The following is a 26,025-nucleotide window of genomic DNA, read 5'->3' as shown; positions in this document are numbered from 1 at the left end:
TCATCTGATTGGCACTTGAGAGTGTTAAGATCTTTCACATACAATATACAACCTTGTTGTTATGAGGCAGATATTCATATTCTCATTTTACTGAGGAGAAAGGCTACCCAGGGAGGTTATGCCACATCTCCAAGTTTACACAGCTGAAGGATTAGGACCCTGTCTGGTATTTTCTTTGGAGGTCCACTGTTCCTTTGCTTATCCCATGTTATGCAGTAAGAATGTCTGTCTTTCCTGGGCAATAAACCCCAAGCCTTGTAACTGCATCCATCTTGAGAAGGAGGGGCCTGAGGTTTTCCTAACAAGTGCTGATGGCAGATGCTCCCTAAGATTTATCGGGGCAGATCACACTAACTAAGCTGTAGAGCAAAGTAATCCCTCTTTTTACCACTGCCCACCTGGATGGATGTTGATAGTTTCTGCAAAAGACCCTTGAGTGCCCCCCAACCCCGTGCCCAGTTTTGTGGAGCTATAATTATATGATACTGTATTAGTTTTAAGTGTTCCTTTTTGTTTCTTAATTGCCTTCAGATTTAACTCCTCTGCTTCTTAAAGCTTAATTCCCATCCCAAGTGAGCAGCCACCCAACTCTCTCATTTTTTGTGAATAGAAAACAGTCCCACATATATACACTACCAAACGTAAGACAGATAGCTAGTGGGAAGCAGCCACATAGCACAGGGAGATCAGCTCGGTGCTTTTTGACCACCTAGACGGGTGGGATAGGGAGGGTGGGAGGGAGGGAGACGCAAGAGGGAGGAGATATGGAAATATATGTATATGTATAACTGATTCACTTTGTTATAAAGCAGAAACGAACACACCATTGTAAAGCAATTATACTCCAATAAAGATGTTAAAAAAAGAAAAGAAAAGAAAACAGTCCCAGAGATGTGTAGTGTCCGTGGAGTTGCACGAAAAAGTGCGAGACCTGTGTGAGACAAAGCCCGAGAAGGCCCAGTGTCCCTGCAGAGAGGACTGTTGCTGGGCAATTCGCCAGGGTACCAAGCCCGAAGGGAAGGGAGCTTGAAGTTAAGTAACCTGAGCTTCCAGCTGCTCCCTCAGTCCTCCCGTTCACCACCACCACCACCCCTCCTCCGTCCCCCGCCCCACCTTTAATACGCTGATTCAGAATCCCACAACCTCCCGGGACTGGCTCCTCGGGCCGCACCCCTGACAGCTCCACTAGGGACGCCGCAGAGCTTACCTCCCAGGTCTCACAGCCCCTCCCGGGCCGCACCCTGCAACCCTTTCACTTCCTGCCCGCTCAAGGCAGAGCCTAGCCCGTCCCCCGCGCCCATCGGGAAGGCCGGCGCCGGCCGAGCTCCTCCCCAGGCAGCAGCTGGAACGGCCACTCCCCGTGCACCGAGCCGAGCTCGGGTGGGGACTTGGCTCTTTTCAGCTTGTGCGCCGCGGGCCCCTTACAGCCAGGCCGCGGGCCCCTTACAGCCAGGCCTCGCGCCCGAGCAGCCTTCGGCCCCCCTGGCGTCCCTCGGCTGGGCCGGCCCGCGCCTCCGGGACCATGCTGCGCTGGCTGCTGGGCGTCGTGCTGCCCGCGGCGGCCTGCCAGGACGCGGAGCCGCCGACGCGCTACGAGACCCTCTTCCACAAGCTGGACCGCAACGGGGACGGCGTGGTGGACATCTGCGAGCTGCAGGAGGGGCTCAAGAGCCTGGGCATCCCCCTGGGCCAGGACGCCGAGGAGGTGGGTCGCTGCGGGGCCTGAGGGCCGGAAGGTCTGCGGGGACTCTGGGCGCTGCCAGGACGGAGGGCGGCTGCCCGCGGCTCTGCAGGAAGTAGCTGGAAGTGTGGCTTCCAACCCGCGAGTGGGTTCAGAAGCTCGGGAATGGGGCCAGGTACCCCGGAACGGATGCGCATCAGGATCTGAAAGGCTACCGGTACTTTTACAGAAAAATTAGTGCAGTGGACCCTCTGACTCACTCTGAGAATTTAAAATCCTGTGCCCAGTACTTTTGGTCTGAATGCATCCCAAGGCTTTTTAAGCCTTTGCAAAAATTTAGCCACTTTTGTTTTTGTTTTTTTTTTTTAGCTCTCACGCTTCAGTGAGCCCCAAGTTCTGTAAAAAGTCTCACATTTTGTATCTCTTCGAAGCTGCTTTCTTACACCAGCTAGTTTGTCTGCTGTTTCAAAACTGTTTGAAAACCAGTGGTATGTTTCCCCCAACCTCCTGTTGAGGAGAGGCAACATTCCATTGTTTAAGACATTCTTAATGCCCTAAGTACATAAGTTGACCTGAAGGGTTGGCCCATCCTATGAGCAATTTCAGCTTCTCTGAGTCATTTTAATTGTGTCCCTGAAGTGCGCCCCTATCAGCAGAGATATTTGGAACCTCTCCAACCCCACTGAAACGTAGGAGGACACTTTGGCATTCCCTATCCCAAGAGGTAAAGTGCTATTAAGCTATAAGAGCCAAAAACTGTTTTATAGTAGTTATATTTTAAGCTACTCATTCAATGTCTTTAGTAGTTACAGGCCTCTTCAGGTTACTATTTCTTCTTGAGTCAGATTTAGTAAGTTACAACTTTTAGGAAACTGCACTTTCTGTCCAAGGCTCATAATATTTATATTCACTTGTGATTTTTAAAAAGTTCTGACTGTATCTGTAGTTATGTTCTCTGTTTTATTCCTGATATCTCCCCCCACCCCCGCCCCTGCTTCCTCTTCAATCTTGCCAAATCTTTTTTTCTTGCCAACCTTTTCTTTTTCCCCTTCAACCTTTGTCTTTTTTATTCATACACTGAAAGAATCAACTTTTGGTACGTTTTGAAGATTGTCTCCATTTTTAAAATTTTCTTCCATTAACTTTTGTTCATTTCCTTCTACTTTCTTTGGGTTTACTCATTTGTCCCTTTTCTAATTTCTTGAGTTATTAATAAATGCTTGATTTATTAAGTTTGAGCTACAATATCACTTTAATTACTTCTTTAGTTGCATCCCTTAAGTTTGTACTTTTGTTGTAATTTAGTTCTAAGTATTTTCTAATTTCCAATATGATTTCATCTTTGACCCATGAATTATTTGTGTGCTTTAAATTTCCAACTATATGCTTTTTTGGTTGGTTCTTTGAAAATATGAATAAAATAGACAAATCTCTGGCAAGACTGATTAATAAAAAGAGAGAGGAACTCAGGAATAAAAAATGTCTTTAATTTTCCAAAATTTATATAAGAACAAATTATAAAATAAGTTGTATAAAACTGTGTGTATGCAAACATATAGAACAGGATGGCGTATATTTGTCACACACACAATATATGTATTCTATACATATTATACCTACATACATATACATATACATAGTATCACTCTGTGCTCATGCCAGATATTATTAACTATTCCCAGCACTCTTTTCTGATGGGTATATTCTTCAATTAAAGGTTAATAATGATTACTTCTGGATGGTAGGAGTTAAATTACCTTGTTACTTTTTTCTTCACAATTTTTGTATTATTTCAGTTTTTTAAAATGACCATATATTATTATTTTTATGATTAGGAAAAAATAGAGTTGTTTTTTTTTAAAATAAATATCATCTCCTCTGTGATGAGCTTTTCTGGACCACCCTCTATAGAAGAGTTGGTCTCACCCTACTATTTGTAGATCTTGGTCTCCTATATCGCTACTGCTATAATTTTCAAAAGGTACTATTGTTATTTATTGACTGTGCCCTCCACTAAGACCAAACATCTTGAAGATGAGGGTCATGTCTCAGTGATCTAAGCACAGTGGTACAAAAAGATTTAAGGCTGTGATTTGAAATACCCTAAACAAGACAGTGGCTCCTTTGAAATAATTAAAAGAAAAAAAAATTTAACTGTAAAGCAGTTGTTAGTGCTTTTATTTCCAGCATATGTAGGACAAGAAAACCAAAAATTCTCCTGTTGCTAGATACCTAGAAATGTTGGATAAAATAAGATAAATATATAAAAGACTATTTTTTTAGAGCAGTTTTTTGTTTACAACAGAATTGAGAGGAAGTTACAGAGATTTCCCATACACCCTCTGCCTCTAAACATCACATACATAGCCGCCCCCATTGTCAACATCACTCATCAGAATGGTACATTTTTTACCAAAGGTGAACCTACATTGACACCTCATTATCACTTTAAGTCCATAGTTTACCTTAGGTTTCACTCTTGGTGTTGTATGTTCTATGGGTTTGGACAAATGTATAATGACATGTATCCATTATTATAATATCATATAGAGTATTATTACTGCCCTAAAAGTCCTCTGTGCTCTGCCTATTCATTCCCACATCCCCAACCACTGATCTTTTTATTGATTCTATAGTTTTTCCAGATAAACATCTTTTTACATACATAGATGAGCTTGTAAGAAAATAAGAAATATCTAGTCAAACCACCTGGGTTTAAATCTTGGTTCTGCTACTTACTAGTTAACTTTGGGCCATTAAAAATATCTTTTTAGCTTCAGTTTCCTCATCTGTGACAGAGGTAACATGAGTACTTATCTCATAGGGTTATTGTGAAGAATAGATGAATTAAAATACGTAAAGTATTTAGAATAATTCATGGTACCTAATAAGCAATCAATTAGCCTTTAAATTATCTAAAACTGTTACTACCATCACTTTTGAAAGAGGGGTGTCAAAATTTCCTCTATGATTGTATATTTGCTAACTTTCCTTTATAATTCTGTTGATTTTTCCCTTTTATTTTAAAAACAGACTATATAATGGACTATACTGCTGGTATATTCAAATTTAGCATTGTTTTAGCTTACTGGTGAATTGCTCCTTTCATCATTATGCTTTCTTGCCTACCCTTATAGCATAGTTCCCCTCATATTTTACAAATGCCTGAGTCATTGCACTAGCCAGGTGTTCCCCTTAAACAGGTTGTTTTCCCAGGTCACCGCTGGGAAATCTTCAGCTTTGGGCTCCCACCTTGTACAAGGCATCATCCTTGCCCCACGTTCCACTCAGGGCTCTTTGCCTGCTGGGCAGTGAATGAGCCAGTTCCCAAACCCCATGTTCTTACCTCTTGTCTTGGGCTACTTCTGGTGCTAACTGCGTCATTTCTGGTTCTCCTAGGAGCAGAAACCAAGATGGGATTGGGTGTGCAAAAGAAGGGTAAGAGAGAGGAAACAGGAGTGTTTGCCTGTGGAGTGATCTGACCTGGCCTCCACAGGCCACTCCATGGCACCCACAGATGTGCTTCTCAGCATAGGTTTGGGAGTGCTCCCTTATTGTTCGCAGCCTCTTTTCCCCAGGGAGGACAGTGGGACAAGCTACAGTCCCCGTTGCTTCACTTGGTCACAACTGGTACTCATGATTTCCCTTCTTTAAATTCCACTCACGTTCACCTAGAATCTCTGCAGGTCTTTGTGACTTACCTGGTGGTGTGACCCAAACTTTCCTTTCTGCAGTGTCTGAGCTTCTCAGGCCAATGTTGCTGCATGTGCCCATTCACAGTTATAACTGGGCATCCCTGGAGTCCACATGGATCATTTGAGTTCCGTAAGTATTCCTCTCTGTCTCGGTGGTGTAGAAGCAGCCCTGCTTCCTGCTGATCAGGGCCAATTTACACCTACTAAGAGGGTGACTTCTTTTCTTGCCTGTTGGTCCCTGGACACAAGGAGTTACAAATGTCCAGGTGGAAGCTATAGCTTGTAGTTCAATGGGACCCTCATTGTGTTCCCTGACAAGAGTATATCTATCCTGCTTGGGGACCAGAAGCTAACACTGCAGAGCCCAGAGTTGTGGGGATGGGAAGCAAAAAGTTCCCATTGGGTCATTGGGAGTGATAGTAAGTGGGACCACTCCTGCTTCCACCTCTTAGTTCCTGGACTCATGTGTTCTTCCTTTTGGGGGCACAAAGCCACATGGTAGGTCTCTGATTTAGTGTACATAACGGTATCCCGAAGGGTGGCAACCCATTTTTGCCAAATATTGTCTCCTAGGTGGTGCTTCGGCTGTGCTTTCAGTAGGACATTGCAGCATTCTGTGAGGTTGGCTGCTTCCTGATGGTGTGGGGTGTGAAATGGCCAGTGGATCCAGTGGTCTCGGGCCCATGTGCACACCTCTTACACTATGAAGGGATCCCCTGGTCAGATGCTGTGTTCTGTAGGGATTTCACGCCTGTGGATCAGGCATTCCACAAGCCCCCAGATAGTGGTGCTGTCTGAACCTTTGTGGGCAGGAAAGGGAAACCCCTACCTTCCTTTGAGGAAGACCCAGTTCCCCTTACACCACAGGAGGCACCCAATATAACTGACTTTCCACCGAGTGACCAGTTGGCCTTCTTGAGGAATAGTGTCATGTCAGGACCAGGCAAGGGCCAGATCATGAAAGGCATTGAGGACCTGCCAGGTGGTTTGGACTTTTATCAATTGAGTGATGGGAGCACTTAGGAGATTTTAAGCAAGAGGGGACACAGGCAGACTTATGACTTAGGAAGATCACTCTGGTGGCTGTGCAAAAACAGGAGGAAGAGAGGGTGTGGAGGGGAGCCTGGGTGACAGTAGCCAATCACATACTTGGAATTAGGGTTACATGGTCAGTCTTTATGGGGGAGAATTTCAGAGGCATAGGTCAAGGGTTTGTATAATGTCAAGGATTGGGGAGATTACCCACTGGAGTATCTAGAAATGAGAACTATGGGGTGATTCTTCAAGGGAAGGTTTCAAGATAATTTGCATCTAAAACAAATACTCAACCTAAAGTGAAATCTCTATAAATTTCCATCTGACTTGATCTCATCTCCATGTTGCCAAGCTTTTGTAACGAATTTGGCATGTAGAAGAGAGCAAATTTCTATTTAAGTTCCTTTAGGCCTTAAATGGAAAGAATGTGGAACATAATAAGGAATACAATAACTAATTGTTACTAAGTGTTCCAAAAGTATACAGGGAAGGGAAAAGACATCAAGGCAAGTTCTGAGACAAAATTAAGAACTAGCTAGAGGCGAACTCACTGGTTTCTTCTGATATGAGTGACCCTGCTTTTCCGTGTGTTTCCAAATCTCCTCATTATGAAATTAGTGTTTTAGAAGAGATAAAATTCACATTAAGTTCTCCTGCGACTCAGGAATTGAGAGTAGAAGGTAGTATGAGGAACAAGGAGATACAGTAGTTATTACTAATTTTCCCATAAGAATCTAGTAATCCTGTCTGCTTTTTGCATTATTTTCCATCGTTTCCTCCCTCCTCCCTCTTTGCCTCCCCCTCCTCATTGTTTTTCATCAAAGGCCACGTTAGAACATTTTAAAAGGCAATCCCAATGTTTGGATGTCACTTGAGGTACTCTGAGGAAAAAAATTTCAGAACATCAAAGAGCAGAAGAAACCATCTGAATTTTAATTTACTGAAATGGAAATCAGAAAAATAAACTGATGACGAAGAGTCAGCAATTTTAGCTGGAAGTATGCTTATTTTGGTTCAATTTAGGCTTGGAAGACTTCAGAATAGTGTAGAACCAAAAAAAAAAAATCTGGATTTAGAATTAAGGCAATAAAATGATGAGATGATCAAGTCTATGTTTTGCTCTCTTCTATCAGTTATGTAAAATGCTGTTAGTCTGTTTTCTTTATTCAGAAGTCTGGCTGTGACTTCTATCTTTTCTACTTGGTCTTTAGACTCTTGCGCCTGCCTGGATGTCTGTCTTCTATGACTCTTTGTGACTACTTGCATTCTCTGCAATGCCCAGGGAAGGATCATTCCCTGTGGACTGTAAAATTCTCTTTTGTTGGAGAATTCCTTGTTGATTGGGCCACAGCCCATCTTGTGAAACAACATTAGATGTTTGCCACTGCTCAACAGCTCTGGGGAGAAACGTTTATTGCGAAGCTTGCAGTAGTACTTATGACTAACCATGGCATAACTCTTCCTGGCAAACGCATGGGTAGTTCAAGGACATGGGATGGTCCTCTTTGTGTTTTCCGTACTTGACACGATGAGTAAAGAGAGCAAAAACTGACAGATAACGGCTTGATTAGATTATCTTTACGAATTAAAAAAATTTTATTTTGGGGGAGCAGTTTTATGTTCACAGCAAAATTAAGAGGAAGGTCTAGAGATTAACCATATCTCACCTGCCCCCACGCATGCATAACCTCCCCCATGATCAACATCTGACGCCGAGTGGTAACATTTGTTACAGTTGATGAACCTACATTGACATATCACCCCAAGTCCATAGTTTACCTTAGGTGTTGTATATTCTATGGGTTTGGACAAATGTATGATGATGTGTATCCATCTTTACAGAATCATACAGGGTATTTTTCACTGCACTAAAAATCCTCTCTGCTCTGCCTATTCATCCTTCCACCCCTTTCTCCAACCGTCTGGCAACCACTGATCTTTTTAATGTCTCTATAGTTTTGCCTTTTCCAGAATATGATATTGCTAGAATCATACAGTATGTAACCTTTTCAGATTGGCTTCTTTCACTTAGTAATATGCACTTAAGATTTCTCCATGTCTTTTCATGGCTTGATAGCTCTTTTCTTTCTAGCACTGAATAATGGTCCATTGTCTGAATGTACCACAGTTTACTTACCCGTTCAGCTACATCTTGGTTGCTTCCAATTTTGTCAATTATGAATAAAGCTGCTACAAACATTTGTGTTTAGATTTTCATGTGGACATACATTTTCAGCTCCTTTGGGTAGATACCAAGGAGCATGATTGCTGGATTATATGGTAAAAGTGTGTTTAGTTTTGTAGGAAATTGCCAAACTGTCTTCTAAAGTGTACCATTTTGCATTCCCACCAGCATGAGAGTTCTTGTTACTCCATATGAATATTAACATTCAAGTTTTTAATGACTACTCCATATTTTTAAAAGTAACTTATGTAAAATGTGGAATTTTGACTGTGAAACTACACTTCCACATTTCCAGTGGCGCCCGATGAGGGACCAACAGGTATGTGTATAGGGAAGCCAGAGCTCTCAGTGGTTACGGAAAGTGGCGATTAAGAAGATGCCATAAACATTGTTTATGAGTATCTCCTGGACCCCAGTTGACTTAACTTCTGCCCATTTTGAGATTATCCTCCCAAGTGTGCTGCCACAATCTGTGCAGATGGAGATGGGACTCCTTCTGTTCAGCAGCCTTGCTCTGGAGCCACTGCAGATACTGAGTGAAGATAAGGAACTGTGGGAGAGGATCACAGAAGGAAAGGCCCACATGGTCAGATTTTCATTCTGGTCCCAAGCTTCATTACAATAATTCCCAAGTGCCTTAACCTTAGAAGAAGAAGTCTTAGGTGTGACCAGACAACTTAAAAAACAAAAAAAGGTTGGACCAACACCACCAGTCATTATGGCCCCACAGTCCATGTCTCAAAACTCCCCTACCCACTTTTCTCTAAAAAGAAGTTCTACCTTTAGAGACAGACCTGTGTGGAGGTCTCTCAGGAAGCTTCTGGAGAAAAGGCTCTTCCTGGAGTGAGGTGGGAAACAGGGAGTCTGATTGGCTGATCTGGGAGTGAGGCCGGAACTCCATGGCCTCACACTCCAGGCCTGGCCTCCAGCACCAAACCCTCCGAGGCTCCCAGCGCGTCTCGTGCTTCTGCTCTGGAGCCGTGGCAATGAACCGTCCCCTTTCCGTTCTGTACCTGGCCCAGGGGCTTTGGATTTGGTAGCAGAGAGGCAGCTGCTACCTTAGGTCTTTTCCAACTCGGTCTGTGGTGGGCAGAGATCACCATCCTCCCTCTCACCTCCACCTCGGGGAGACTAACGGGGGTCACAGCGTGGACCACCCAAAGCACTTCTGCCGCCAGAGACATCCCAGATGGACGCCTTCGATGAAGAACTGTTTTCGTACCTAGACCATAATGAAGATGGGACCCTGGACATCCTTGAACTTCAGGAAGGCCTGCAGGACGTAGGGGTCATTCAGGACGAAGGGGAGGTGGGCTTTAGTGGGGCTGTGGTCGGAGAGATGTTGGGTCTGAGAATTCTGGAGGGGCCTTGGGCAGAGAAGGGTAAAGCCAAATTTACACGTTCCCAAGCTTGATCCTGGGCCCCACTATAGTTTTCAGGTCTATTACCAGCGTCACTGTCTGAAGAATAACAACATTACTAATACTCCTCTCCAGCATTTTTCTCAAGTTTCTCCCTGGCTCTAATAACACTTCTAAATTCAAATTGCCCTCAACATGTTGGCTGCAGCCTTGTTTTTGGAGTCACCTTTTTCAATGTACTCACCTGTTATTAGTAGCCTAGATGTGCATTTAGGCCAAAGATGCTCTCTTCCCACTTTGGGGAACTGGCATAATCACTGTGTGTTTTGGGAGTTGTGTGGTAGTTGGAAATTCTCTAATAGTGTATTTTGGTTTCTGTTGGAAGGGGGGCAATCAGTCTGAGTAGCTTGTACTCTTGGGGTTTCTCCCATGCTGATGTTTCCTCATAAGGTGCCTTTATCATCAGACTTTTGAAGAATGAGCTTGGGCATTTTTTCCTTTGCAAATCTTTTCCCCAGCTACCTAGATGAGAGGATCCTTCTCAGTATGCAGTGCCTAATGCATATTTCTATCAGTGTATTTCCAAGTTATCTTCTGTTCAGAAGTTATTATTGAGTATAATTATTACTTTCCAATGATCTTTGCTCTTTGGATGTTTAACCCAATAGATAGAGATCCATGAGAGTTAAAGACTGGCGAATTCATTTAAGATAATTGACACTTCATGCTCAAAAAACTGTCAAATGAGTTCTGTCGTGTTAAGATTTGGTAAAACTCTTCCTATTAGCCATGTGAACTTTGGGAGTCTTTATTTTGATTATTCACTTAGTCATTGATCACTTGTATTTTGAGCACATTATATATGCCAAGCACTGTGTCCTGGTTTCCTCATTTGTAACATCAGAGGCCTGGACTGGATGTTGTCCATGGACCAGACCAGTCCAAAATATTATCTCTGTAAAGTTTACTTGGATTTTTAAATTGTGTTTTTCTTTTTAAACCTAAACGTCCTTCATGCTTTTTTTTTTTTTTAACATCTTTATTGGGGTATAATTGCTTTACAATGGTGTGTTAGTTTCTGCTTTATAACAAAGTGAATCAGTTATACATATACATATGTTCCCATATGTCTTCCCTCTTGCGTCTCCCTCCCTCCCACCCTCCCTATCCCACCCCTCCAGGCTGTCACAAAGCACCGAGCCAATATCCCTGTGCCATGCGACTGCTTCCCACTAGCTATCTACCTTACGTTTCTTAGTGTGTATATGTCCATGCCTTTCTCTCGCCCTGTCACAGCTCACCATTCTCCCTCCCCATATCCTCAAGTCCGTTCTTCAGTAGGTCTGCGTCTTTATTCCTGTCTTACCCCTAGGTTCTTCATGACATTTTTTTTCTTAAATTCCATATATATGTGTGAGCATACGGTATTAGTCTTTTTCTTTCTGACTTACTTCACTCAGTATAACAGACTCTAGGTCTATCCACCTCATTACAAATAGCTCAATTTTGTTTCTTTTTATGGCTGAGTAATATTCCACTGTATATATGTGCCACATCTTCTTTATCCATTCATCCCACGATGGGCACTTAGGTTGCTTCCATCTCCGGGCTATTGTAAATAGAGCTGCAATGAACATTTTGGTACATGACTCTTTTTGAATTTTGGTTTTCTCAGGGTATATGCCCAGTAGTGGGATTGCTGGGTCATATGGTAGTTCTATTTGTAGTTTTTTAAGGAACCTCCATACTGTCCTCCATAGTGGCTGAACCAATTCACATTCCCACCAGCAGTGCAAGAGTGTTCCCTTTTCTCCACACCCTCTCCAGCATTTATTGTTTCTAGATTTTTTGATGATGGCCATTCTGACTGGTGTGAGATGATATCTCATTGTAGTTTTGATTTGCATTTCTCTAATGATTAATAATGTTGAGCATTCTTTCATGTGTTTGTTGGCAGTCTGTATATCTTCTTTGGAGAAATGTCTGTTTAGGTCTTCTGCCCATTTTTGGATGGGGTTGTTTGTTTTTTTGTTATTGAGCTGCATGAGCTTCTTGTAAATTTTAGAGATTAATCCTTTGTCAGTTGCTTCATTTGCAAATATTTTCTCCCATTCTGAGGGTTGTCTTTTGGTCTTGTTTATGGTTTCCTTTGCTGTGCAAAAGCTTTGAAGTTTCATTAGGTCCCATTTGTTTATTTTGTTCTTATTTCCATTACTCCAGGAGGTGGGTCAGAAAGGATCTTGCTGTGATTTATGTCATACAGTGTTCTGCCTATGTTTTCCTCTAAGAGTTTGATAGTTTCTGGCCTTACATTTAGGTCTTTAATCCAATTTGACCTTATTTTTGTGTATGGTGTTAGGGACTGATCTAATCTCATACTTTTACATGTACCTGTCCAGTTTTCCCAGCACCATTTATTGAAGAGGCTGTCCTTTCTCCACTGTACATTCCTGCCACCTTTATCAAAGATAAGGTGTCCATATGTGCGTGGGTTTATCTCTGGGCTTTCTATCCTGTTCCATTGATCTATCTTTCTGTTTTTGTGCCAGTACCATACTGTTTTGATTACTGTAGCTTTGTAGTATAGTCTGAAATCAGGGAGCTTGATTCCTCCAGCTCCTTTTTTCGTTCTCAAGATTGCTTTGGCTATTCGGGGTCTTTTGTGTTTCCATACAAATTGCGAAATTTTTTGTTCTAGTTCTGTGAAAAATGCCAGTGGTAGTTTGATAGGGATTGCATTGAATGTATAGATTGCTTTGGGTAGTAGAGTCATTTTCACAATGTTGATTCTTCCAATCCAAGAACATGGTATATCTCTCCATCTATTTGTATCATCTTTAATTTCTTTTTCATCAGTGTCTTATAATTTTCTGCATACAGGTCTTTTGTCTCCTTAGGTAGGTTTATTCCTAGATATTTTATTCTTTTTGTTGCAGTGGTAAATGGGAGTGTTTTCTTGATTTCACTTTCAGATTTTTCATCATTAGTGTATAGGAATGCCAGAGATTTCTGTGCATTAATTTTGTATCCTGCTACTTTACCAAATTCATTGATTAGCTCTAGTAGTTTTCTGGTAGCATCTTTAGGATTCTCTATGTATAGTATCATGTCATCTGCAAACAGTGACAGCTTTACTTCTTCTTTTACAATTTGGATTCCTTTTATTTCCTTTTCTTCTCTGATTGCTGTGGCTCAAACTTCCAAAACTATGTTGAATAAGAGTGGTGAGAGTGGGCAACCTTGTCTTGTTCCTGATCTTAATGGAAATGCATTCAGTTTTTCACCACTGAGGATGATGTTTGCTGTGGGCTTGTCATATATGGCCTTTATTATGTTGAGGAAAGTTCCCTCTATGCCTACTTTCTGCAGGGTTTTTATCATAAATGGGTGTTGAATTTTGTCAAAAGCTTTCTCTGCATCTATTGAGATGATCATATGGTTTTTCTCCTTCAATTTGTTAGTATGGTGTATCACATTGATAGATTTGCGTATATTGAAGAATCCTTGCATTCCGGGAATAAACCTCACTTGATCATGGTGTATGATCCTTTTAATGTACTGTTGGATTCTGTTTGCTAGTATTTTGTTGAGGATTTTTGCATCTATGTTCATCAGTGATATTGGCCTGTAGTTTTCTTTCTTTGTGACATCCTTGTCTGGTTTTGGTATCAAGGTGACGGTGGCCTCGTAGAAGGAATTTGGCAGTGTTCCTCCCTCTGCTATATTTTGGAAGAGTTTGAGAAGGATAGATGTTAGCTCTTCTCTAAATGTTTGATAGAATTCGCCTGTGAAGCCATCTGGTCCTGGGCTTTTGTTTGTTGGAAGATTTTTAATCACAGTTTCAATTTCAGTGCTTGTGATTGTTCTGTTCATATTTTCTATTTCTTCCTGAATCAGTCTTGGCAGGTTGTGCATTGCTAAGAATTTGTCCATTTCTTCCAGGTTGTCCATTTTATTGGCATAGAGTTGCTTGTAGTAATCTCTCATGATCTTTTTTATTTCTGCAGTGTCAGTTGTTACTTCTCCTTTTTCATTTCTAATTCTGTTGATTTGAGTCTTCTCCCTTTTTTTCTTGATGAGTCTGGCTAGTGGTTTATCTATTTTGTTTATCTTCTCAAAGAACCAGCTTTTAGTTGTATTGATTTTTGCTGTTGTTTCCTTCATTTCTTTTTCATTTATTTCTGATCTGATTTTTATGATTTCTTTCCTTCTGCTAGCTTTGGGGTTTTTCTGTTCTTCTTTCTCTAATTGCTCGAGGTGCAAGTTTAGGTTGTTTATTCGAGATGTTTCCTGCTTCTTAAGGTGGGCTTGTTTTGCTATAAACTTCCCGCTTAGAACTGCTTTTGACGCATCCCATAGGCTTTGGGTCGTTGTGTCTCCATTGTCATTTGTTTCTAGGTATTTTTTGATTTCCTCTTTGATTTCTTCAGTGATCACTTCATTATTAAGTAGTGTATTGTTTAGCCTCCATGTGTTTGTATTTTTTACAGACCTTTTCCTGTAATTGATATCTAGTCTCATAGCACTGTGGTCAGAAAAGATACTTGATACAATTTCAATTTTCTTAAATTTACCAAGGCTTGATTTGTGACCCAAGATATGATCTATCCTGGAAAATGTTCCATGAGCACTTGAGAAAAATGTGTATTCTGTTGTTTTTGGATGGAGTGTCCTATAAATATCAATTAAGTCCATCTTGTTTAATGTGTCATTTAAAGCTTGTGTTTCCTTATTTATTTTCATTTTGGATGATCTGTCCATGCGTGAAAGTGGGGTGTTAAAGTCCCCTACTATGAATGTGTTACTGTCGATTTCCCCTTTTATGGCTGTTAGTATTTGCCTTATATATTGAGGTGCTCCTATGTTGGGTGCATAAATATTTACAATTGTTATATCTTCTTCTTGGATCGATCCCTTGATCATTATGTAGTGTCCTTCTTTGTCTCTTTTAATAGTCCTTATTTTAAAGTCTATTTTGTCTGATATGAGAATTGCTACTCCAGCTTTCTTTTGGTTTCCATTTGCATGGAATATCTTTTTCCATCCCCTTACTTTCAGTCTGTATGTGTCTCTAGGTCTGAAGTGGGTCTCTTGTAGACAGCATATATAAGGGTCTTGTTTTTGTATCCATTCAGCCAATCTGTGTCTTTTGGTGGGATCATTTAGTCCATTTACATTTAAGGTAATTATCAATATGTATGTTCCTATTCCTGTTTTGTAAATTGTTTTGGGTTTGTTATTATAGGTCTTTTCCTTCTCTTGTGTCTCTTGTCTAGAGAAGTTCCTTTAGCATTTGTTGTAAAGCTGGTTTGGTGGTGCTGAACTCTTTCAGTTTTTGCTTGTCTGTAAAGGTTTTAATTTCTCCATCAAATCTGAATGAGATCCTTGCTGGGTAGAGTAGTCTTGGTTGCAGGTTTTTCTCCTTCATCACTTTCAGTATGTCCTGCCACTCCCTTCTGGCTTGTAGGGTTTCTGCTGAGAGATCAGCTGTTAACCTTATGGGGATTCCCTTGTGTGTTATTTGTTGTTTTTCCCTTGCTGCTTTTAATATGCTTTCTTTGTATTTAATTTTTGACAGTTTGATTAATATGTGTCTTGGCGTATTTCTCCTTGGATTTATCCTGTATGGGGCTCTCTGTGCTTCCTGGACTTGATTAACTATTTCCTTTCCCATGTTAGGGAAGTTTTCAACTATAATCTCTTCAAATATTTTCTCAGTCTCTTTCTTTTTCTCTTCTTCTTCTGGAACCCCTATAATTCGAATGTTGGTGCGTTTAATGTTGTCCCAGAGGTCTCTGAGACTTTCCTCAGTTCTTTTCATTATTTTTTCTTTATTCTGCTCTGCAGTAGTTATTTCCACTATTTTATCTTCCAGGTCACTTATCCATTCTTCTGCCTCAGTTATTCTGCTATTGATCCCATCTAGAGTACTTTTAATTTCATTTATTGTGTTGTTCATCGTTGCTTGTTTCATCTTTATTTCTTCTAGGTCCTTGTTAACTGTTTCCTGCATTTTGTCCATTCTAGTTCCAAGATTTTGGATCATCCTTACTATCATTATTCTGAATTCTTTTTCAGGTAGACTGCCTATTTCCACTTCATTTGTTAGGTCTGGTGCATTTTTATCTTGCTCCTTTATCTGCTGTGTGTTTTTCTGTCTTCTCATTTTGCTTATCTTACTGTGTTTGGAGTCTCCTTTTTGCCGGCTGCAGGTTCATAGTTCCCGCTGTTTTTGTTGTCTGTCTCCAGTGGCTAAGGTTGGTTCAGTGGGTTGTGTAGGCTTCCTGGTGGAGGGGAGTAGTGCCTGTGTTGTGGTGGATGAGGCAGGATCTTGTCTCTCTCGTGGGCAGGTTCACGTCTGGTGGTGTGTTTTGGGGTGTCTGTGGCCTTATTATTATTTTCGGCAGCCTCTTTGATAATGGGTGGGGTTGTGTTCCTGTTTTGCTAGTTGTTTGGCGTAGGTTGTCCAGCACTGTAGCTTGCTGGTCGTTGAGTGAAGCTGGGTGCTGGTGTTAAGATGGAGGTCTCTGGAGATTTTCGCCGTTTGATATTATGTGGAGCTGGGAGGTCTCTTGTTGACCAGTGTCCTGAAGTTGGCTCTCCTACCTCAGAGGCAGAGCCCTGACTCCTGGCTGGAGCACCAAGAGCCTTTCATCCACACAGCTCAGAATAAAAGGGAGAAAAGGTAAAGAGTATTAGTAGAAGTATGAGAAAAGAAAGAAGGAAAGGAGGGAAGGAAGGAAGAAAGAAAGAAGAAAAAGAAAGAAAGAAAGAAAGAAGGAAAGAAGGCGAGAAGGAAAGAAAGGAGGGAGGGAGGGAGGAAGGAAGGAAGGAGGGAAAGAAGGAAAAAAGACAGAAAGCAAGAAGATACAGTAAAAATAAAATAAAGTATAATAAAGTTATTGAATTAAAAATTACTTATTTAGAAAAAAAAAAGGGACGGATAGAACCTTAGGACAAATGTTGGAAGCAAAGCTATACAGACAAAATCTTACACAGAAGTATACACATACACCCTCACAAAAAGAGGTAAAGGGGGAAAAAATCATAAATCTTGCTCTCAGAGACCACCTCCTCAATTTGGGATGATTCGTTGTCTAAAGGAGGGAAGGAAGGAAAGAAAGAATGAACGAAGGTAAAGTATAATAAAGTTATTAAAATTAATTATTAAGAAAAATAATTTTTAAAAAAACCATGGACGGATAGAACCCTAGGACAAATGGTGGAACCAAGTCTATACAGACAAGATCTCACACAGAAGCACACACATACACATTCACAAAAAGAGGAAAAGGGAAAAAAATCATAGATCTTGCTCTCGAAGTCCACATCCTCAATTTGGGATGATTCGTTGTCTATTCGTGTATTCCACAGATGCAGGGTACATCAAGTTGATTGTGGAGCTTTAATCCGCTGCTTCTGAGGCTGCTGGGAGAGATTTCCCTTTCTCTTCTTTGTTCTCACAGCTCACAGGGGCTTAGCTTTGGATTTGGCCCTGCCTCTGCGTGTAGGTCACTGGAGGGCGTCTGTTTTTTGCTCAGACAAGACGGGGTTAAAGGAGCCGCTGATTCGGGGGCTCTGGCGCACTCAGGCCGGGGGCGGGGGGGCGGGGAGGGAGGGGCACTGCGTGCGGGGCGGGCGTGCGGGGCGGGCCTGCGGCGGCAGAGTCCGGCGTGACATTTCACCAGCCTGAGGCCCGCCATGCGTTCTCCCGGGGAAGTTGTCCCTGGATCCCGGGAACCTGGCAGTGGCGGGCTGCACAGGCTCCGCGGAAGAGGGGTGTGGAGAGTGACCTGTGGAGCACACAGGCCCCTTGGTGGCGGCAGCAGCAGCCTTAGCATCTCCCGCCCGTCTCTGGGGTCCGCGCTTTTAGCCGTGGATCGCGCCCATCTCTGGAGTTCCTTTAAGCAGCGCTCTTAAACCCCTCTCCTCGCGCACCAGGAAACAAAGAGGGAAGAAAAAGTCTCTTGCCTCTTCGGCAGGTGCAGACTTTCCCCCAGACTCCCTCCCGGCTAGCCGTGGTGCACTAACCGCTTCAGGCTATGTTCAAGCCGCCAACCCTAGTCCTCTCCCTGCGCTCCGTCCGAAACCGAAACCCGAGCCTCAGCTCGCAGCCCTGCCCGCCCCGGCGGGTGAGCACAGAAGCCTCTCGGACTGGTGAGTGCCGGTCAGCACCGATCCTCTGTGCGGGAATCTCCCCGCTTTGCCCTCCGCACCCGTTGCTGTGCACTCCTCCACGGCTTCGAAGCTCCCCCCTCTGCCTCCCGCAGTCTCCGCCCGCGAAGGGGCTTCCTATTGTGTGGAAACCTTTCCTCCTTCACAGCTCCCTCCCACTGGTGCAGGTGCCGTCCCTATTCTTTTGTCTCTGTTTTTTCTTTTGCCTTACCCAGGTATGTGGGGAGTTTCCTGCCTTTTGGGAGGTCTGAGATCTTCTGCCAGCCTTCAGTAGGTGTTCTGTAGGAGTTGTTCCACGTGTAGATGTATTTCTGGTGTATCTGTGGGGAGGAAGGTGATCTCCGCGTCTTACTCTTCCGCCATCTTCCCTTCATGCTTTTTTAAAGCTACTCTTGTACTTAGATTTTCACATGTGACTTGTATGATATTTGTTTATTTGATACAAACTAACCTTTCATAAGAAATTCAGGATTATGCCATAAACAAGTTTAACCCTTTAAAACACATTTCTTCTTTATCAAAACAATTTTTTTTGCATATTTGTCTTTTGTTTTTGGTAAGAGGTGGTGTGAGCCATATAAAGGCTTTTTATGACTGATGATGTCTCACATATCAAAACTCTGGCAGTCTCTGCACCAGCCACATAGAACCGTATATTTCAGAGAAGCTGATGTGGCTTTTCCTCAGGTGATGGTCACATCTCTAGGAAGTTTTGATGTGAGTTTTCACCCCCATGTCTCCAGATTCTGTGGTAGAAGTTTATTTATATAGATTGAGAATTCAATTGATTTTTTAAATATAGAAATGGTACTTACATACTACTAAGAAAGAAAAGATAAAACTTTTTATTCTGATAACAGATTTTTTGAATGATGTTTGATTTGGTTTGTTTTTTTGCTGTGAAAGGTGAGAGACTGAATATGCAAATAGACAGTGTTAGACCATATTTAAAATTGAACTTTGAATTTCATAATGTGTGCAAATGTCAAATCACTATGTAGTACACCTGAAACTAACTTAATATTGTATATCAACTATATTTCAATTAAAAAAATTTTGAACTTTGACCTAAGACCTACCCAGAAAACTACCCCTTGTTTATAATAAAAAATCCAGGAAGCCAACCCACTGTAAGTCAGACTTACTGGAAGCCAGAATGCTATCTCTAGTGACAGTCCAGGAAGCTAAACAATAACTTGTGTAACAGTCAGCCCCAAATGGCCAGAAATTAATTGATAACTGACATGTTCCCCAATTTTTGTCCCTGCTTCCAACTTAGGACCAACCAGAAAAAGCCAAATATGCCCCCCTAACCAATCACACAGGATGCCCCACTTTTGCTTTAGCCCACCTACAGTTTTCCCAGGCCAACAGTCTGCAATCAGGGCACACCCCAAAACTCCTTTTTTTTCTACTATAAAGCTTTCCCACTCTTCTTCCTGCCTTTGAGCCAAAATACAAGTGACAGTGGTTGACTTCCTTGCTATAGTAATCTCAGAATAAACAGCCTTTCCTTTTCTCCTTTGACTGGTCTTTATTTCCACAGAGGAATAGGCAAGAAAACTCAAAAGTCAGAGTCATTAGACAGTTGTAACTCTGGGAATCTTTATTTACCGTAACAAAGGCTAATGAAATATGGGTAAAAAAATCAGGCTGTTCAAAGATAGCGTTAGAGATGTCCTTTAACTTGTAATTTCTAAAATGATAGTTGTTCACTGTTATTTTCATTGACCAAAATATAAACTTCTTAGATGAAACTTCAGTACATAAATGGGGCCCCAGAATGCTGTGACATTTTCTCTTGGATTATGCAAATCTCAGTGTATGTGTTGAGTAATCAGAAAATAATTTCCAGATGAAAATCATCCTCAGTCTAATTTGTAAAGGTAATTAAATAGCAATAATTATTTTTCAGTGACACTACAAATGTATTTGCTTTTAAAACTGTAAGTAATAATTGATGGCATTTAGGTTGCAGATAAGAGAATCCTAGTCATACTAGTTTAAACAAAAAAGGCTAGAATTCTTTGTAGATACCCTTTATTAGTTTGAGGAAGCACCATTCCTAGTTTGCTCAGAGTTTTTAGTCGCAAATGATATTGAATCCATCAAATGTTTTTCTGCATTTATTAAGGTAACCACATGACTTTTCTTTTTTATTCTGTTACTGTGGTAAATTACAAGATTAAAAAAAATATGTTAACCCAACCTGGGATTACTGTAATACATTTATCTTGTGTATGTATGTGTGTCCATATATAGTGTTATGTATATATTTATTATGTACATATGTATATATAATATATAGTATTATACATGTACATATGTGTATGTATAATACATATAGTATTATATGTGTATATATATAGTATCCATTTATATATTGTTGTATTCATATAATTATATATATAGTATTATCAATTTTATATATTGTACCCATATATATTATGTATATATATTATGTGTGTGTATATATCAATACATATATTTGTGTGAAATAATATATTATTTCTTTCTCAAAAGGAATGATTTTTCTTAATAGAGATAGGCAGTTTGATATGACAGCTTTTTATAAGAATCATATTTAGGAAAAGATTATTTAATTTTGGAAATTAAAGGGAAATATACTATTTTAAACATTTAAATTTAGGTCAAGATTTTGTCTTCTATCTTGGGATTTATAAAATACAAGTCTTAATAGGAAAACAGCCAATCTGCTTGACGTACAAAACATCTAGTATTTTTAACCCATATAAAAATATCTCTAATTTTTTTCTTTTTTGTAGAAAATTTTTACTACTGGTGATGTCAACAAAGACGGAAAGCTGGATTTTGAAGAATTTATGAAGTACCTTAAAGACCATGAGAAACAAATGAAATTGGCATTTAAGAGTTTGGACAAAAATAATGATGGTGTGTCTTTCTTTTCTATTTATCACCAGCTATGAAGAACCACATCTCATGCTTCCAAAAGTCTAAAACAATGTATATTTAGTCAGTCTATTTTTAGATGATAATTATTACTTGTGTTAATACTTGTTTTTCTTAGTAATGTGATTTTTATATAGAATGTTTTTGGTGAAGAAAAGTTATATGTAGCTTTGCCTAATGAATCATAAACTGTGAGTAGGGCCTTTGTAAAATATTAATTATGGAACCTTATACTGATTTGAACTTAAAGCTATGGGTTAAAAATAATAATTATGTTTTTTTGCTCTCTGGGCAACAGAGTTATTTTTATTCATACTAAGCATGAGTATTATATATTCTAAAATTTAAACAACTTTCAGATTATCTTATATTTGATAGTCTTTTTGAAAGAATTACATGTGATCAAAGAAGATGCTCTGATTCTGAAAGTTAAAAAAGAAAATAGCAGATAGACGTTTAAATACATACCTTCTGATTGGGATTGTAGTTTTTCTATTTAGATTAATAGCTTGGAGTTAGAGTTCCAGTCATGTGGAGCAAGAAGTAAAGGCCACTGTAGGAGAAAGGGAAGAGCTATCAAACCCTTATCACCAGAGGCAACCTTTGATAGGAAGAGGGCATTTATTTTAAAAATGTATAATGCAGGGCTTCCCTGGTGGCACAGTGGTTGGGAGTCCGCCTGCCGATGCAGGGGACACGGGTTCGTGCCCCGGTCCGGGAAGATCCCGTGTGCCGTGGAGCGGCTGGGCCCGTGAGCCGTGGCCGCTGAGCCTGCTCGTCCGGAGCCTGTGCTCCGCAGCGGGAGAGGCCACAACAGTGAGAGGCCCGTGTACCAAAAAAATAAAAAATTTAAAATAAAAAAATAAAATAAAAATGTATAATGCAGCCTCAGACCCCTCCCCACGCATGAGTGGTCAAGGCCATTTCATTCAAGATTTGTTATTCAAGAAACAAGTTAAACAAATAAATTGAGAGAAAATATGGTTCATACGAGGGATAGGCAAACTTTTTTTTTTGTAGAAGTCCAGATAGTATTTTAGCTTAATGGGCTGTGTGATCTCAGTTGCAGGTACTCATTTCTGCTGTCACAGTGCAGAAACAGTCATAAATAATATGTAAATGAGTAGGCATGGCTGTGTTCCAATAAAACTTTATTTACAAAAGCAGGCAACTGGCCTTATTCGGCCAGAGGGTTATAGTTTGTTGATCCCTGATTTTTACTGAACATTAACTTCAGTTAGACTCAAGGCAAGTTTCTTCAAACAAAGAAACAACTAAACCCTTTGAATGGTTTTGATGATCGTTCAAATGTGTGACTTGGCCAGGAAGAGCTGAGTTTGTGGTGGGAAGTAGTACTGTTAGAATATTTGTTACCACCCATAAACCTTACATTGTATGTTCCAAGTCTACCTTAGTCCAATCTTGTAGCAAAATTCAATTCTTACAATCAAGTTTATTTCTTCCCACAAACTTTTATCCCACCCTGAACCCTCTAAAGTTCAGCTGCAGAGAAGGGACTGTCTATATAGTGTTAGGGCAGGCAGTAGCAGGAGATGAAGTTACCTCATGATCATCTCCAGATAAGTAGAGGCTGATTGTTCAGTACGTACAGTATGCATGTATCAATGGTCCATTTCAGAAAATTCTAAATGAACCAGAAGAAATAATTAAAGGTGAAATATTTTTATTCTATTTTTTACTGAGGTATAGTTGATTTATAATGTTGTGTTAAAGATGAAATTTGTAATAAATACAGTTTCCCCTCAGTTTATCTTGTTTTTGTAATTTAAAAACACTTTTTCATTATAGGTTCATACTTTTGTTTTTTAAACTTTCTTAAAGCAAAGCATATACAGTCTATCCTCATTATTCATGAATTCTGTATTTGAGAATTTTTCTACTTGCTAAAATTTAACTCCATAAATAACCCCCAAATCAGTACTCACAGTGCTTTTGCAGTCATTCATGGGTTTGCGCTGAGCAGCCACAAATTTCATTTTCTTGGTGAGCACATTTCTAAAGCTGAGATAGAGAGAGGCAATGCGCTGCGTTCTTGTTTTAGCTTTTTTATTGTACACAAGTCCTTCTGCAGTCTACTTGGTGCCATGTTTTTTGCATTTTTATGCTTTTATTGGTGATTTCACTATTTGCAATGGCTCCCAAGAACAGTGCTGAAATGCTGTCGAGTGTTCCTAAATGTGGGAAGGCTGTGACGTGCCTTTGGAAGAAAATAGGTGTGTCAGAAAAGCTTCACTCAGGCATGAGTTATAGTGCTGTTGACCATGAGTTCAATGTTTATGAGTCAATAATATATATTAAGCAAGGTGTCTTTAAACAGAAACACACAGAAAACAAGGTTTTATATTGATTGGTTGATGAGAATATTGTGACCAGAGGCACAGGAGCCTAACCCTGTATTTCCCTTAGGAACAGCGGTTCGGTTCTTTAGTTCTGTGTTCATGGTGACCTTATAGAAAGTAACTACAGTGAATAATGAGAATCAACTGTACTTCTTTGAAAGTGCAACCATAAAGGAGATTATTCAGAGTGGTATTTGAAAAATTTCATCGCTAACAGGGTGACGCCTCTAACTGCTCTTACATTGTCCAGATTCTCGTGCTGCTCCTTTCTTCTCCCTGGGAGAAGTCTCTCCAAATCCTGTCATTCCTTCAAAGTCCTTCCCTTAAAGGGAGTCTTTACTTTCACCACTAACAGTAATTTTTGTCTTCCTCTTTTCCTGGAGAACTTTGCTGTTAATCCTGGTTTGGCATCAGACCCTTTGGTTTGTTTACCTGTTCCATGCATCTTAGTCTTAGGATCCTCATGGGTCTGTGGGATGCTTGAGGGAAACGCAATCTTACATTTATTGCTTATGTTTTCTCTTTCTTCTTCTCTTCTGATTCTTCTCCTTTCTACAACATGCTCTAATTGCTCTTATAATAATAATTTTCCTACTTCCATCATCCTACTATCCTGCTTTATTTTTATTGCCAGATTTCTCAAAAGAATATTCCACACTCTGGCTTCATTTAGTCATTTTCTACTTTCTTTTAACTCAGTGCCTTACATGTTTATGTATAATAAATGCTTAATCATTTATTAAAATGTAGAAATGCATGCTTTAAAATTAATAGATCCTAGCTTAATTGAATTTACCTCAAAGTCAGAGTATCTTGATTTGAATCTCAGTTCTGCTGCTTCTTAATGTCATTTCTTGGTAAGGCCATGTACGCTCTCAGTCTTTTCTTTAGATGGAATGTCATTATTTACCTACAAGGCTGTTATGATTTTTGAGTGAAATAATGTGTGTATATTTGTTTAATGTATTTGTTGAAATTCGAGTTGGTGTTGCAATATGTACTTAAGCAAATCTATAGCTCATCTAAATTCACAATTTTACCTTAATCAGTCCAAGCCTCTCCCTTATAAAGTGAGGGATTTGAAATTCATGATTTCTAAGGTCCTTATCAGTTCTAAGTTTATAATTTTTATTTTTTAAAGGAAAAATTGAGGCTTCTGAAATTGTCCAGTCTCTCCAGATACTAGGTCTAACTATTTCTAAACAACAAGCAGAGTTGATTCTTCAAAGGTAAGCTCTTCCTCTATTGACAGTTTTTTTTTTTTTTTTTTTACTTTTAGTATCCTGTATTAGAGATCTGCCTTTGTAAGTGTGGCTTAAAACAAATCCTTGTACCTTACCATTCCTCACTATGTACTTTCAATATCTTCCTCCCCTTTTTCTCGCTTTTCATTTTGTGTGTACACATATACCTAAAGTGTAGGAATGGGAAAACTCTTTCAAGGCCTCCAGGGCTGGTGCAGTAGAAGAAGCTCTGTTTTCCCTTTTACGTGACTCCTTTACCACTCAAACAAAACACTTCACTTCTGAAACTTCTGGTCACTGAATATGTGGGGTTTTTTCCCCACAACAAGCAATTCTAGCTGACACTAGCTGGGTGTCCTACAACATAACTCAATTCTAATGTTGTCTACCTGGAGGTAGTGTCAGATCCCACAGATTAAGGACTCAGTTTCACAAGACTGCTCTCCACTTCAGATGCCAATCACAAGTAGTAGGTACCCAGATTACCCACATCTTCTGCCTGACTTGACTACACATCAGAGGTTCCCGTGACGTTCTCCCCCTTGGGTTCAGTTACTTGCTAGAGGAGCTCACAGAACTCAGGGAAACATTTACTTATGCTTACCAGTTTATTACAGGATATTATAAAGGATACAGATGAACAGGCAGACAAAAAGATACGTAAGGAGAGGCCTGGGAGGGTCCTGAGCACAGGTGTCTTTGTGGAGTTAGGTGTTTCACTCTGCCAGTGTATAGATGTGTTTGCTAATCAGAAGCTCCCTAAATCCCGTGCTATTGAGATTTTTATGGAGGCTTCTTCATGTAGGCATGCTCAATTATTAACTCCATTTTCAGTCCCTCTCCCCCTCTGGAGAATTGGGGTGGGATGGGGGTGGGAAGGGGGCTGAAAATTCCAAGCTTCTAATCATGACTTGGTTTTTCTGGTGACCAGCCCTCATCCAGGAGCCATCCAGGAGCCCACTCAGAGTTGCCTCATTAGAACAAAAGATGCCCTAGTGCTCTTATCACTTAGGAAATTACAAGGGCTTTAGGGGCTCTTGCCAGGAACAGGGAACAGAGACCAAGTTATATATTTTCTATTATCTCACAGTGTTTTAAAAGGCAGAATTTGATTGGGTTTTAAAAGGCAGTGTTTTAAAAGGCAGAATCTGATTGTGTTTTCAATAGTGGAAATCACGGACCTTCCCTTGAGTGCTCGGCCATCAGTGTGACTCGTAATACCTCCAAATGTCAGCTTCCTTTCAGCCATTTCACTGTCTCTTAGTATACTCAAAACTGAATTCATGGGAGAGAAGTCTGAAAGGTGCTGATTGAAACAGCTGAGGCTGAGTCATCAGAGTATGAGAATAGGAATCAGT

The 26,025-nt window shown here is 40.4% G+C and overlaps 2 protein-coding genes across 2 annotated transcripts in view; one reads left to right on the top strand and one right to left on the bottom strand.

Moving 5' to 3' along the window:
* Positions 1-1,524, bottom strand: part of LOC116760764 (proline-rich protein 2-like) — an 88,090-nt gene extending 86,566 nt beyond the window's left edge. Inside the window, exons 1-2 of the mRNA XM_032646165.1 lie at positions 1,448-1,524; positions 1,208-1,342 (exon numbers count right to left, since the gene is read on the bottom strand). Of these exons, the coding sequence (XP_032502056.1) occupies positions 1,208-1,342; positions 1,448-1,524 (212 nt within the window). The remainder of the gene's footprint in view (positions 1-1,207; positions 1,343-1,447) is intronic.
* SLC25A24 (solute carrier family 25 member 24) overlaps positions 1,164-26,025 on the top strand; it is a 58,870-nt gene continuing 34,008 nt past the window's right edge. The window contains exons 1-3 of the mRNA XM_032606414.1: positions 1,164-1,705; positions 20,919-21,045; positions 24,565-24,652. Of these exons, the coding sequence (XP_032462305.1) occupies positions 1,523-1,705; positions 20,919-21,045; positions 24,565-24,652 (398 nt within the window). The 5' untranslated portion in view covers positions 1,164-1,522. The remainder of the gene's footprint in view (positions 1,706-20,918; positions 21,046-24,564; positions 24,653-26,025) is intronic.

Source organism: Phocoena sinus, chromosome 1 (genome assembly GCF_008692025.1).
Source record: "Phocoena sinus isolate mPhoSin1 chromosome 1, mPhoSin1.pri, whole genome shotgun sequence".
NCBI lineage: Eukaryota > Metazoa > Chordata > Mammalia > Artiodactyla > Phocoenidae > Phocoena > Phocoena sinus.
This window is presented reverse-complemented; position numbering and strand designations above follow the sequence as displayed.